We start from the raw sequence: 16276 nt of genomic DNA on the forward strand, positions 1-16276 counted from the left end.
AGGGCACAGAAATAAACAGCTTTTGAAGGTGCAGCCCTCTTTACACTGGAATACTATTGAGATGCGTCGCAAATAACGTTCTTCAGGAAGATTGTGTGTGTGTGTGTGTGTGTGTAGATGCTCGAGTCGTGCGCTTAAAACCCATGAGAGGAGATTGACTGTGCGCTCTTTGCCTTAAACGAAAACACCTGAAATCAAATGAAACTGTCCTGAAATCATCTAGCAACGAATTGTGTTAGGCTATCGGGTAAGTAACCTACTGCAATTCATGTCGGGGAATGAGCTCTCGCTAAATTTAAAGTGACTGATAAAACATAAATCTTGAATCAAAGTTTCGCTAGGAGCAATCACAGTTCGCGCGTTTCCAGTTATGCATGACATTTCATACTGTAGTTTACGTATTTAATATGAATAAAACTCGACTTATCTCTGGAACGTTTTACCAGTAAGCAACAAAATGTTTTAATTTGAAACGCTTGGTATTTCGTTGATGACATTGCAGAACGATAAACATAAACCAACAGAAAATAAGCTTTATAAAGATTTTGGTAGCGTTAATTGGTTGCTCATAAATATATTATTTAGCCTATCTTTATAAGAGCAGGCTCTGTAATTTAGAAGTAGAATATTTAAAGCACATCTTTATATTAAAAAATATTTTTTAGAAAAAAGGGTAGCATCAATGGTCAGGATATTGCTTTTTTGTCTTCGTTTGTTTATTTTGTTCTGAGAGTTAATTCATGTATCATGACACTGACGCAGGTCTATGGAACGACATAAAAGTATGCTATTTTGTGCTGTTAATGAGATACTCATTTATTTCTTTATTCCCCTCGTGTTCGGTAGCCATAGCTGGCCGTGTTTCTGTCACTTTCGTTATGTGGGATAGCCTAAATATGATTGTACAGTAGCCTTTGCGGAGTACACAGAAAATGTGAGATAATGTCAGAACATCAGTCAAGATATTGGCAACAGTGTCCTTGCATTATCGGTATCCTATCTACCGGATACCCTGTGGTGGCATGTCTAATCGACGGAGGGCACATTTCGCTTTGATTTCCTGCGCTTCGCTGCTGACAGTAGGCTATCAAACACACTCACTCTTCCTAGGATCCTGGACTGTGCGATTAGGTAGCCTATCTGATGGGCGAGACAGATTTCATAAATCCATACAACTGGTCATTGAAACGTGTCCAAATAACGAGATGAAGCAGAAGCAGTAAAGCTGACGGTTAGCCCCACATCAATTTACAGCGTTTGCCCTAAATGACAGACTGCAATAGAGCTCTAGAAGTGAAGCGATTACAATGCGAGACGGCTGTCACGAGTCAAATGCAGGTGAGACGGAGACTGATTGGCTGATGTACGGGCTCCCACTGATTGTCTGCCGCACGAGCTGAATGTGTGTCCCTGTTGTGTCCACGACAGATCACCAGCGTCCACTCTGAACAAGGACGCTCTGTTCACTGAGCAGGCACGAAACTCGAGATCACCGTGACCCCGCTGGCGTGTGGACAGCTTTATTTCATGTCTACTAAAATCAAGTTTTACTTGATCACCTTGATAAAGTCCGGTTAATGAACCTATAGCCTAGTCAATTATGAATTCAACAGCAGCGTTTTTAAGAACTTTAAACTGCATTCTAATTTCGGACATTAACTTTAGGGGTGAATTCTGGTTGATTGGGACACTTTTTGCCATAGAGATGATTGGAATATAAGACTTAATAAATAAATAAAACTTCATTTTGAAAATGAAATAAGTATATATTTTTTTTAAGTAGCCTAGCCTAAATATTGAATAAAATTTTTAAATTTTTATCAAGAAAAAGAAAAAAAGGATTTTGACTGTTATTGAGTAGAGGTAACAGGGTTGACAGATTTACTGTTCATTCGGCAGTTATTGGCCTTGCGCAAGGTCACGACAATTCAATGTGTTTAATATAGGCTATTATCTAAAAAATCATGATAACGGGGTTAATGACTTCATAGGCGTGTTTGTAGCAAAACATATGATAAAGTGATTAAGGGGGATATATTTTGGCTTTGAAGAGTTTAATAATGATGACGTTTAGATTGTCATATAGTGTTTAGTTTATGGAACTGTAACTGAGAGGGTGTTTTGGCGCATTACCCGAAACTTAGGCTAAAATTATAAATAGTTAATATATTTCAAATTAAATATTTTATCTAGACCTACTTTTTAGATGAAAGTGTGCATATTTGCTACTAGCCTACAGCAAACAAAAATAAATACATTTTGTCTGCACGATTTTTTGTTTGAAGAAAAAAAAGCTATTACAATATATATACATGCCTATAGCCCATTTTTAGCATTTTATATGTTTATATGAAGGACTCAAAATGCCCCCTTGTACATCCATATGTGAACGCAAAAGAAATTAAATAAGCAGTTCCTAAATTGATCAAAAAATGTTATATAAAAAAATGAAAACATAAAACATTTTGTTATAACAGCAAGTTCTTAACATAAAAACCTGCGCAAATCGTTAGCTGCAGAAAGCATGCACAGGATGGGTTGCCGTCTCCTCGTTTCCTCTCCCCCTGCAGCTAGGGATTGAGTAACACATTGATAAAACAGTGTATCACTTATCCTGATAGCCACGGTTCCCCGAGGACCAGTCTGTCCTCTCATAGAGGGGCGGACCAATCACAGGCCTAAGGCTTGGTAGTTGTCCCTTTAAAGCACCTGTCTTCATAACACCTGGCAGACGAGAGAATTGCTTTACGCATGCTCCCACTCTGCCATCCTCTATACAGACGCGTTGCTCTTCAACCAAATAGTCTTCAAATCTTTTCAGAGATAAAAAGCCACCGCATCTGTGGATCTGACAGATTGCCTGATCTTCACTAATGACCGAGGACATCGAAGGAAGGAACTAGAGGAGACACAATGCCTAGGTCTTTCTTGGTGAAGAGCAAAAAAGCACACAGCTACCACCAGCCACGATCTTTGGAGGATGACTACAAAAGACTTGATTCTATTTTAGCTCACATATGCGCAGGTATGACAAAATTACATTTAAAATTCTAAATTACATACGACTAACAGAGAAGAACAATGCACAATGCATTGCAATTGTCAAACAGAAAATGTATATTTGTGTAAAAAAAAAAAACCGCTTGTCTAGCCTATTTACCTTTCTTGTATTTTTTTTCTTTTTATTCCTACATAAACATAATGAATTCATTGTTTATTTGTCTAAGAAAGAAAGTGATGGTAAAATACTGAGAGTACAGCTAAAATTTTGTGTGGGGAAAACTCTGGATTCTAGATTTTCGTTGTAGCCTATCCTATCCATAGCCTATGTTGTGAGATTCAGATTCAATGGTTTACAGCTGTGGTTTTGACGAAGAAAAAAAAAAATCATTACAGAAAGCAAAACTTCATACGAGTCAGAGTGCTGTACGGATGCTCTGACAGGCGACACGACTGATGCTTGTTCACCGGACTCTCACCTGGTGGATCAAGCTGATATTTCCTCCAAGTCTCCTCTCAGCTCTGGGGGAAGCGTGTGCGACCGCTCGTCAGATTACGAAGACTTTTGGCGTCCTCCATCACCATCAGCATCACCGGGTATGGGTGTACTTTATTGAAGATATCTAAATATTTTAAGCCCATCAAATTGTACCTATAGTGTAAAAGCATGGGATAGTTTTTTATTATTATTTATTATTTATAGGCTAATCTTAATGGCTTTCGTTCATTTCAGATTATTATCGGACATAAATTGAATAAAACCATGTTTATCAAATATCAAATATATATATATATATATATATATATATATATATATATATATATATCACAAAAACGTATGTTTTGTTTTGAAAGTTGACCTTATAAGCACAAAACGTACGTAAAAAATAAATAGCCTACCCAGATAGCACATAGGCTATAGCCCCACGTCTCTAAAATGTCTGTTACAGAGCGCTTAATCTGAAAAAAACATCTAAAAGACATTTTAGATAAAGCAGTTTTACATATGCTACATTCTTAATCATACTAAACAGATATTTCCTAAATGTCTATTTAACATCTGACAGGAAACGTCTTTGAGACATCCTATTGCAGATGGGCAAGCAATCATCTTGCTGATAGCTATCATAGTCACTTTATAATTGTACACCGAATAACAGCATATTTAAAACACGGAAATCATTAGGCTAATTGATCGTTTTTCTCTTTTAACAGAGTCAGACAAATCTTTTTCACCCTCTGTTGAGGAAACACAGCCCTTCGCCGTCCCTTTCAGGCCTTACCCGTGGAGCAGGTACTCGGGATGTGAAATCAGACAGCTGGTACATACTCTCAATCATCACCACTCTCACGAGCGGCCAACTCCTCCAGCCTATTACAATGAGCGCGTGCATGTCGAGCCCTCTCTATTCACTGAACGAGGATCTGGCGCAGGCATTTACGGCTCCACTGCCACCCTATTCGAGCGCGCCACTGCCTCTGGATTTTACGATGACAGCAGCATACTGGGAAAAGGAACTGAGATAAAGTCCAGCTCCGAAGCGATGTGTAGTCGTCTCCTGCTAAATGGCGCATACAAATGCATCAAATGCAGTAAGGTAATGTTTAGGCCTATCGCGCAAATTAGCTTGACTGTATTTAGAAATCACGATTAGACATTATTTATTAAAGATGGTCCTCTCTGCTTCACAGGTGTTTTCCACACCACATGGCTTGGAAGTTCACGTCCGGAGGTCGCATAGTGGAACAAGACCCTTTGCTTGCGACATCTGTGGGAAAACGTTCGGACACGCGGTCAGTCTGGAACAACACAAAGCTGTTCACTCACAGGTGCTCGCATCATGTTCATATTTAGGGATACAAATCATAGCACATTAATGTTTAATTATTGTAACTGAAACAAACACGCCTTTTATCCCACAGGAGAGAAGTTTTGATTGTAAAATCTGTGGGAAAAGTTTTAAAAGATCGTCCACTCTTTCCACTCATCTCCTTATACACTCCGATACACGACCCTACCCATGCCAGTACTGCGGGAAGAGATTTCACCAGAAATCAGATATGAAGAAACACACATTCATCCATACAGGTGAACGAAATAAAGGTGTAGCCTATAGGAATGTATCTAGAACTTTATCTATAAAAATAGAACTTTTGACGAAAACGTTGACGAGTGCATTTTCTCTCCTAGGGGAAAAGCCACACAAATGTCAGGTGTGTGGGAAAGCTTTCAGTCAGAGCTCCAATCTGATAACGCACAGTCGAAAACACACTGGATTCAAACCGTTTGGATGTGACCTCTGCGGCAAAGGATTCCAGCGCAAGGTCGATTTAAGAAGACACAAGGAAACACAACATGGACTGAAGTTAGGAAACATTGGTTAATGAGTCAAGGACTTTACCAAACACTATTGAAAAACCCGTTCAGGATTTTAACAGGCTTTTTAATTTAACAAGCTACAAATGCTCATTCATAAATCAGTGTTTTAGAGTTGGCGACTAATAGCGTTTACATTAGTTGTAGAGCTGTTTATGCTTTGTGAGATTTGCCTACGAGTCAGCAGCAGGCCAGCAGGTCTGACAACAGGGTATCTTCATTCAAATCAATAGTCCGCTGCAGAAACATGTCAGGCATCGTGTCTGAACCCAAAATATTTTCACCAAAATAATCAGGGACGAAATATAACCGCCGCGAGAAAGGACACTGTATCACCCAAAATATCAGCTGAAGGAGAGAAAATCACCGCATCTCAAAAGAATGTCACTTTGTTTTCAACGCTGCAAATGGGATGCTGGCAAAACAAGCACTACAATAGACTGCGAGATTTCATCAATAAAAGGATTGTTTGTGTATTATAGCCCAACTTAAATTGTTTGGCTTGTCGAACCATTGCAGTCATTTCTTCTTTTCGTTTTCTTTAGCGTAATAAATAGCCTCAATATACCTTGTCAGATCAATTAAATTGACCAATACCCTATTTGTTTTATATAATTTACACTATTTATTGAAATAAAGAATATTACGAAGAGATATTTCTAGCGTGTATTTTGTGTGTGTGTAATAAACAAAGTTGTTGTTTCATACTGATTTGTAAAATCTCTGTAGGTTACTGCGCGCATCGGATAACTTGAGCTAAGCATAGGCCATTTCATGATTGTAAATAAAAGCATTTCATTACGTTTTAAATAAAAATAGCCTATATGCCTATATTTATTCGCAACAGAGCTGTGGGAAATTCCTCTTGTCACTTGTTTCGCGATCAGTGCATTCGCATTATCTTTTATTTTCAAGATAATAATTATTAGAACAACATTAATAGCCTAAGTTAATGGGAATCAAGAATTATTCGATATTTGAAAAGAAAGGGACGAGAAAAATAAAGACACCTGATCAATTATTCATAAATCTCAGTATTTAGACCGCAAAGAAAGTGTCACATAATAAGATAGGCTACACTGAAAAAACATTGAAAAAGGGAAAGCTAGGCCACTCCATTGACCTGATGTAAAAAATACAATTAAATCAACTTTATACATTTATGTTTGAAGAGAACATAATTATAGCCTAAAGTTTAAATGAAATTCAACACCGTCATCAAAGTGATATGATCATGTTGCAAATAATTGTTCTTTTTGATTCAGGCCTGATTTTTTATTGCTCTTCAATTTACTTGATTAAAATGAGCGAATGCAGCACAATTCTTTTGAATTTGATCTCAATTTAATTTCAGTTTCCTCTAGCTACATTTACTTAAATAATTAAAAACTGTATATTTATAGGCCTATTGTTAGTTATATTTAAAATTTTATGGCAGATAATTTTTTTAACTTTATGCTCAGCGTTAATAAAAATAAAAAAAAGACACAAGAAAATATTTTTCATCTAAAATTTGGAGTATAGCCTAAACTTTTTACATCTGTCCATTTGGTTTCAGACGCTGCCGTTAATTTTACCACTGATTTATTCCTCGGTCTGAGAAACACATTTAAAAAAAATCGTATTAAAAATCGTTATTTTTAATGCTTAACAATATTTATAATTGCATCGAATCATTAATTATATGGCACAATAGCCTACTTAACTATTAGTCCTCCTCAGAAACAAAGTGAACCTGACCAAAATCGCCATATTTCTTATAATTAATTTTTTTGCGCAAATGGTGCAGATATCTTCAAATCAAACGCCGTGTTGCCCCGTCTTATCTGACCATGACAATTATTATTCCCTTTTATTTACACACTAAACACAGTTGGATCTCCGCTGTTAAACTAGCCTACGTGTAAATAAAGGGAGTTTATTCAGCAGTAACAGTTCACTCATGCCCACGGAATATGGCGGGTCACTGCTTTCTGCTGCCCTGCAGTCTAAAATGGCCCCGGGATATAACGTCAGCTTAAAGGGATCTGGCACAATCAAGGTAATATACGGTTTAAATTATGTTTCCAACAACGCAAACGCGCTGCATTAGCCAGGAAAAACTGTAGCCTATTTCTCATTTTCCAAAAGTACCCTAGCCTCAATACTTTTCGAGATGCCATGATTAGTTCTGTGTTACAACTTAGAAGCACAAGTTTTGGTATAGTGTGAAGAAACAATCAAAGATTGAAATCACTGACTTTTTATAGCTCAAATCTTAATGCTTTCAGGCCCGCGAAAATACTGAATATTTTAAACCCCCGAAGATTTGACTGAGAGGAACAGGAAAATGCATTATTCCAGAGAAAAGAGAGATAAGCACATGCATGGTTGTGGGATTTACATGTCCTCCTGCTGTGAGGGAAAATCGAACATGCCTGGAATTAGGATAATATTTAGAAAGTAACAATATTTGGAATGAACCAAATATTCCGTCATTTCACATTCAGAATTCGTCATTTCCCTTCTAGACTAAAAAATATTTTCATGATTTGTTATCACAACTTTTTATCTTTTGTAAAATCAAGTAGACTAATTAATGTGGTTCAGATAACATAATATTTTGAGTTTCTATGCATTAAAGCAATCTTCTCTGTTTGACACAACAAGTTGTTTTCTTTGTATACAGATGAGAACATTTTCAAATGATTCCCGTTCACGCAGATCTGCTGAAATGACTAAAACGCTATTATCACTGCACAGCTGCTTTGAAAAAAAAATCTGTATTGTAAAAAGCGCTATAAATGGTGACCTGACGACTTTTATTAACTAAAATGTTTCATTTCAATGAACTCAAAATTTTAAGGCAACCAGGTAACTTACTTTAAGTTAAACCAACAATCATTTTATATTACAGTGGTCTGAATTAGAGTAGACAGAGTGCAGTATGGATGTTGTTTCGAGTGGATTGCAATGCCTTTACGCAGGTCAGTATCCACCACAGTTTCAATCCTCTGCAGTTCACTCAGAGGGAAAGTGCAAACTTGGAGCATTAGGCCAGGCCAGATTTCAGTGAGGTTTTTAAGACCGTTGCCCCACAGCCTCCAGGCATATCAAATATGAATAGAAGAAGTCCTGGAAAGAGCCCAATCAATTTCAGTGGCGAGTAATCAGAGCACTTCATTCTCACACACACACACACACACACACACACACACACACACACACACACACACACACACACACACACACACACACACACACACACACACACACACACACACACACACACACACACACACACACACACACACACACACACACACACACACACACACACACACACACACACACACACACACACACACACACACACACAAAATGTCCATTTATTTTGTCCTCATAACTTGGGGTTTACCTGAACTTTCTTGAACATATTTTTGAAGAAATAATTGGTTACCATTGACTTTCATTTTATGGACAAATCAACAAAAAGTACATCACCCTGCCACAGTGGTCTCAAGACATGTTTAATGATAGACAAACAATGTTTCTATCTATGAAAGAGTGAAATATCACCAGCACACTCTCCTGGTTTATATGGCCAATAAAAGAATATTAAGGACTGAATCCTAGCTAGGAATCCTCCAAATTCCCAATCATCATGACATCCTCTGCTGACTTGAATAATTCAGTTCAATTCACATTTATTTGTATTGCACTTTTCACAATACTGTGTTACACATGTGGAAAAGGGGAGATCTAAAAAGAGGGAAATCTGGATTGCTTGGTGTGTTGTTTAAAAAATAATTTCAACATTTCCCAAGCACAAGTATCGTGCAAGCAATCAAGCATAAACAAGGTATGTATGTATCACCTGTGAAACATATTCTGGTATTTTGATGAATTACACAGCAGTCTCTCACTTGGAAAGATAAACAGAGGTGACAGAAGAAATGCAGGGCGTCTACACCTCTGTGACTGGAGAGCAGTGGAAGGTCTCAGGGAGACAGAGCTCAGATACGGTGTTCTTTTGTTGTTGCGCTTGATTCATTATTTACTTGATCTGAAAAATAAACTGCAAGACAACTGCACAGCTGTCATCAGGCAGTAGGTTGGTGACACAAATTATTCATGATTTTAGAAAGAACAGTAGAAAAAAAGGGAGAAAAAAACATAAGGAATTTGGTTGACACACATAACAGACCCTCACACTATCTGTGAGAAGAACAATTTGAACAGGATTACATGAACTATGCTTGATAAAAAGGTTTGCTTTATTTTATGTACTGTATATGAAATCTGTAAACTACAAAATTCCATTAGTTAATAAAATGGTTTTGTGAAAATGTTGTGCATTGTGAAAAGTGCTATACAGATATAACTTGACTTTTTTCATGAAACAGGATACATAATATATGCTAAAAAACTGAGAATAAAACGGACTCACTAAGTACATAAGTACACAAAGAAATACAAAAATTAAAAAGTTATCTCAATAGAAAAGTCTGATTTGTCTTAAACTGCATCAGGTTACAGTGTGTGAAGCCATCAGAGTACAGTGTCTGTCTGCTCCTATTCCAGCTTGACATGACACCTCAGCACAGACTCAGGGGAACAGGGAGCATTTTCCCAGTCTGCTCTGGGATGTCCCAGCTGAGCCTGAGTACCACGCTTTTACTGCCTAAACTCTGCACACTTTTGTTTTGCGGTCCTTGTTGTTTTCAGGACTGTTTAACAAGGCAAGTCTCCAGAGTCCTGGCATGCTCTAAAGTCAGTCATTCCAGAGTCCAATGGGGCTGGAGTACATGTGTGTGAGAGAGTGTAACAGAGAAAGGCTGTGTGTGTGCGTGTGTGTGTGTGTGTGGGGGGTGGGGGTGGGGGTGGGTTTGTTGTCATGATAAAAATGGGTGGGGGGGGGGGGGGGGGGGGGTTGTTGTCATGATAAAAATGGGGGGGGGGGGGGGGGGGTGTTGTCATGATAAAAATGGGTAAGAGCAGCGGTGATTGCCACAATTGGGAGACATTAGACCTGGGTGAGCGGCCAAATGTGAGCTGACATTTTCCTTCAGGTTAAAGCCCTGAAAGCTTTTCCATTAGTTCTCTCGCAGTGGGTCCCACCAACCCCAGCACAGCACGCAGTCGGGTTAGTCAGCTGCTGAAAGGTGGGTGCAGTAGGTTGCTGCTCATTTAAAGACATGTTTATCTGCTTCATTTAGCATTACATATCACTACCACTACTTGGATGCTAGCTGTCGCTCGAATGGAGCCGTAAGGGGATGTTTCATATTTGTTGGATTTTTCAGTGCACCTGTAAAATTTTGTTTAAATAATATGTTCATAAAATATAATTTAATAATATAATATAATTAAAATATAAAAACAATATATTCATAAAATTGCTAGATATGTGTAAATAGCACTTGATTTTAGTGTCAGATAATCAGTTTTCCACATCAGACAGTTTCACAAGATGGGATTGAGACTATTATGAATGGAAACTACACCTAAAAACTTTTTTTTTTTTTAAAACATAAAAAAAAAACATTTGACATTTCCCAGAAATCTAACCCTCACTCTTATTAATAAGTCAAATTTCCATGACATTATTCATCCTGCTAGGCAGCAGTTTCTTTAGCCGTAGAACGTCGGTTAAGTTCTGTTTCATCAACATTTAAAGAGTAATCTAATAGCATATGAATCCTGACAAAAGCACTAAAAGGATTCATGTTGGTAAAAGGTTGGACAAAAAGAAGCTTTCTGGTCAGAAACAAATACAATGTGACAGACAGGCCCAGGCTGCACAGTTACAGTACAATTAAAAGCTATAAATATATGTAAGAGTCTTTTTTCCCCACTCTGTTACCAAAGCCCTTGTCTACATTTCAAGAAAGATAAAAATAAAGTTCAAGTGAGTTTCGTAAGGGAATGTTTTAGTATACTTGGGAGTGTATAACAGTAATATTATTAGTAGTCGTCCATCATTATCGGTAAGCATAAATCCCTCTTCTATAAAGAGTTTGATTTTTGAAAGTGCACACATGCAGCCTAAAAGGTTGCAAATTGATACAATCCTCCACTTAACCAGGCCTGACTAGAGCAATGAACCCCTCTGAAAAATTCATAAGATCCATTTCACAAAATACCATGCCAAAGCAAAAGGATGTATCAAACTAGAAGAGAGAAGGAGAGAGGGATGCAGGCAAGCTGATATGCAGAGACAGAGAGGGAAAGAGAGAGAGTGCAAAAAGAGATGGTGGTGTTGAGAAAAAAAGACAAAAGATTTATTCTCAGTAATAATAAAAAATTGATGTTGAGGCATTCAAGTAAAGTTCCTTTTGATGTTCTGATTTAATGAATGATTTGAGGCTCAGATGTAGGTTTGCTGAAGCTTGTGCTAATGTCTGTTCGGGGTCTGTGTAGTCATGTGTCAGTCTGTAGCACCATCAAGCCATTGCACTGCTTCTCAACAGATCAAGCAGTCTACAGTGAGCTGGTAAGTACTTCCAATGTCCCCGAGGTCCAGCACGCACACGCGCTCGCATGCACAGCCTCCTCCCATAGACACATTCTGACACTAGACGCACAAAATACACCAACACGTTTGCTCACTAACTCAGACACACTGATATGTTCCTGAAGCACTAGAGATAAAAGGCTGTTTCATGTATTGGTGTATGTGGGAACAGCTGTGATGTTTTTCTGCTGTTGTGTGAATGTGGTTGGTGTTGACTCTCTGATGGGCAGTGAAGTGTGAACGGAACAAAAGAGCAAGCTTTAACAAAACTAACGCAACGTTTATTTGTGTAGGGTCCGCTCTATTTAAAAATATATGGCAAACATGATCTTTTGGTGGATAAATCTCACACAATCTAATTGCATTAAATAATAATGGTCTCATGACTAACAGAAAAGGCAAAATTAAACACAAGAGTCAACATGTTAGAAATAAGTAAATTAAATTTAAACAAGAGTGTAACAATTAGTTAGTAATTAGTCATTTATTTCTGACTCAAGCTATTTTATACAATAAAACTGGGGGCTTATGCAGCTACACATATAACTATAAAATGAATGTGTCACACATTAAATATTTCAAAGAGAGAAATTAATCTTAAGCTCCAAATTAGAGACTGCTTCCATTTGATTCTGGTTACTGTAAAAGACTACAGAGATCTGAGGACAAAGATCTGGGTTGCAGGGGTAGGTGAGACTGGCCCTGCTCGTTTCCCTGCTGTTGTATGCTAAATCATTAATGAACACAAGCAGTACCTGATCTGCTCAAATCAACTCAGAGTTTTTCCAGCCTGCTTTCCACACAGTCCAGTTATAAATGTTTGCACAACAACAGTGTGAAGAAGCAGGTGTGGCTAATGACCTCCAAATTATATTTACCTGATTTATCACATTCACTTTGTTGTAAAAGAAACCTCAGAGAGAGAGAGAAAGGTAACTGTGAGATAAAGTTTAAAAATAATACATAAATTCACATTGTTAGACAGAAGTCACACTGTGAGATATAGAGTTGCAATTGTGATAGTAATATTGTTGAAATTGGTAGAAATACAGTTTGAACTGCAAGATAATGTCACACTGCAAGATTTAAAATGGTATTGATGTAAGATATAAAATCACAATCTAAGTAGAATTTATGCAACAAAAAAAATATCACAATTGAAAGACATACAGTTATAATTGCGAGATGTAAAATCACATGGCAAAAAAAGTAACACTTTATTTTGATGGTCCCTTTTTAACATTCTGTTGACTAGAAGTAACTTTGCAACTACATGTCAACTTACTCATATTAGAGTAGAACTGTCTGCTGAATATCTGCTAACTCTTTATTGTGATGCTCCTCCAAAAGACAATCTACTGACTAGAAGTAAATTTGCACCTAAATGACAGCTTATTCTAACCCTAACCCTACCAGTTTACTAATACTCTACTATCACTCTAATGAGAGTTAGTAGACACTTAGGTGCAATGTTACTTATAGTCAACAGAATGTGTGAAAGGGACCAACAAAATAAAATGAAATAAACAACAACAACAAAAAACTTGCTGAATATAAACTTAAGGATATAGCCACATTGTAAGATTTAAAGTAATATTGTGAGGTGGAGGCAGAAACAGAAACATTTTATGGTCTGTTGTGGTCAAAAAGTTTGGCCCAAATATTTGACAAAAGACCAATATCACCCAGCTCGGCAAAGTCCAGAACAGGATATAATAGGACATGACACTCGATAAGTGTCAATAAAAACCATCACCTGTATACATCACACAAGTTGTTAATTTAAAGTTAAACGAAAAAATAATAAAACTGATGATCTGTTGACCTGAATGACAGGCAAACAAGGTGGTTCAGAGACGTATTTGGCAGGAGGAATACAAATTAAAACACTTGTACATGTACTCGTGGATAAAAGGAGAGAGGGAGGGAGAGAGTGGAAAAAAAACACGCCTAAAAGCTTCCATCACCTTAATAAAATCATGGGAACCAGTACACAGTGTGTCAGCATCTCTAAACACCAGAGAATGAGCAGACTGACAAAATTGCTTTGACAGCCTATTCACATGTAACATCCCAGCCTCTTCTGCCATTGGGGGTTGCCTACAGAGATGAAGACACAGGGTACCCGAGCGCACAAGTGGACTCTGTCGTGCTGGTGAGCATGGTATTGATCAAAGGCAGACAGCGTGTCTCTCCTTCAGAAAAGAGGCCAGCGTTATCCTTGTCAATTAAGGTTCACACACTGTACGTATTGATTTGGAACAACTCAACACGGGGAATCGCCATCAAAATGCCGATTTACAAAAGGACAAGCAGGCATCGGCAATAGAAGCACCTGTATGGTTGTATGGATCTGTTGTTTTCTCCTCCTCATGATCCCAGTCACTCTGGCAACACTCTAGATCTACCATTTTAGCTTTACAAATGCTGCTTCTCCCTTGAAGATTGAGCACATAAAAACATATGCTGCATGTTTTCATTTGCACGTTTTAAATAAGGGAGTTAACTTAAGGGAAAACACTAATTTGTTATCTACGATATACCATACATAAAGGCCTAGCTGATTTTACTTGACTCTGATCCCTCCTCTGTGTATGGTAAAGGTTCACGCAGGGGCTTATAGCTATTACTTGAGTAGTTTCCATTAATCTAATATTTATTGTTTCGTTTTTTTTTTAATCTTCCTGCAGTTACCAAATCATGGGGAATGGAAAATCTGAGCCATGTCCATATAAAGTGCACTGTTGCAAATCAAATGCACAAGTCCATCTGTAGGCAAGGCAGTGAAAGCTAAGGCACAGACTCTAGGGAGTGACCCCTAAACAGCACAGTTTTTCTTGACATGCTCGCTAGGGTTTAGGGAGGGATTTTGGCAGACAGCTTCAGCTCCAGACATGGCCTCTAGGGGCCTTCAGGGCCACTCTATTGCCAAGAAATAGGCAAGAGAGTGAGAGAGTGTACAGTTCTGTCAACAAGCCATTATAAAGAATAGCAAGTGCAAAAAAGCATAGGTGTCTCACAGTATGTGTTTGTGATGGAAGGTGCATTAAACTCAAATATACTTTGAGAGATATGATTGTTGTTTATATAATTTCATAATCTTTAATGTTAGCTTTCCTTATGCAAAAGTTTAAAATAAAAACTATTAAATATAACATAATGCCTTATTTCTCTTCGTTCAGAAGTCTAAGCTTGAAAAGCTGATGTGTCCATCAGATAGTCAGGTTACACTTTTGTTGTCCTGTTGCAGTTCCCTATTAAAAATACATGGATATATGATAGTAGTGACCTGGGACAGGCCTATAACACACATACACTCAAAGAAATGCTGCATAAAAGAGGCTTCAAGTGAATTTAGTGCATCTCATGCAAAAATATTACAAATATAATACTCAAAAGTGTCACCAGAAACAGTATACAAATGTCATCATACTTCTGCCAAGGCAGCAGTGTACAGAACACACCTTTCTCACTAAATGCAAAGCCAAAAATGTTAGTTAACTAGCAAATGTTTTTAAAATATTTTATATTAATTTGTTTTATGTGGTATCATATAAATAAATTAGTCAAGTCAAACATTATTTAATATCTGAAATAATTTGGTGACATAAGGTTACACCAACAAAGGGCCCGAACAAAGGGCCCGAACAAAGGGCCTGAACAGGAAGAAATTGCTCCTAAAGATATTGATTGCCTGTCATCACTTTTTTACAGTGTATTCTGAAGCGATATTGTGGCTTGTCTGTTAATCAAAATTACAAATGAATGACTGATTTGTCAGTATAATATCTGCTTCTTTGACATTTAAAAAAAAAGTACTTCATTCCATGCTATATTAATATATAATTAAATAATTACATTCAAATTCCCTTTGCAACACCTTGTGAACATACATTGGCCCTCATTTATCAAAAGTGCGTACACCAAATTTCCAGCGTACACCTGGCGTACACCCAAAACCACGGTGACTTTGATATTTATCAATATGGACGTTGGCGTACGGCACGCTCAAATCCTACGCCAGGTCAGGAGGTGGTGTACATGTACGCACGTTTTGAGTAAGTGCGGAAATGCGCAGAAAAACAATTCCTAACACCACAAAACGCACTGACAAACTAAAAGATATGAGGAGCTCTTTTCCAAAACACGATAAACACCATTTTTAAAAATACATTTGTATTTTATTTCTATTAATAAACTAGTGTTGTGTCTGCAAAGATGAAATTGATGATCACCATCTCTGTAGTGAACGCGCCTATAGAGAGAGTAGCCTATTTCTTTTCATTTATAATTGTTTCGTTCAAAGACATTTCAAGCTTTCTTTATAGATATATTTCTCATGTCTGTGAGGCATATACTGAGTTTCGGTTAATTTGTGATGAGATGCGCTCCAGTTCACGTGC

The 16276-nt window shown here is 37.5% G+C and overlaps 2 protein-coding genes across 3 annotated transcripts in view; one reads left to right on the forward strand and one right to left on the reverse strand.

Annotated features, from left to right (window-relative positions):
* The window catches only part of cunh1orf146 (chromosome unknown C1orf146 homolog), an 84393-nt gene that overhangs the window by 56627 nt on the left and 11490 nt on the right, over positions 1-16276 (reverse strand). The gene's annotated exons all lie outside the window — the stretch shown is intronic.
* Positions 81-6029, forward strand: gfi1ab (growth factor independent 1A transcription repressor b). Of its 2 annotated transcripts, XM_077198838.1 has the most exons (7): positions 81-247; positions 2822-3025; positions 3397-3597; positions 4216-4598; positions 4693-4830; positions 4924-5089; positions 5192-6029. In XM_077198838.1, the coding sequence occupies exons 2-7, from the start codon at positions 2914-2916 to the stop codon at positions 5383-5385; spliced, it is 1194 nt and encodes a 397-aa protein (XP_077054953.1). In that variant the 5' UTR covers positions 81-247; positions 2822-2913; the 3' UTR covers positions 5386-6029. The 2 variants fall into 2 exon arrangements, with proteins under 2 accessions (XP_077054953.1, XP_077054952.1); XM_077198837.1 differs by lacking the exon at positions 81-247 and having other exon boundaries at positions 2727-3025.

Source organism: Siphateles boraxobius, unplaced genomic scaffold (genome assembly GCF_051911475.1).
Source record: "Siphateles boraxobius isolate OS27281-9 unplaced genomic scaffold, OSU_SipBor_1 41, whole genome shotgun sequence".
Classification (NCBI taxonomy): Eukaryota; Metazoa; Chordata; class Actinopteri; order Cypriniformes; family Leuciscidae; genus Siphateles; species Siphateles boraxobius.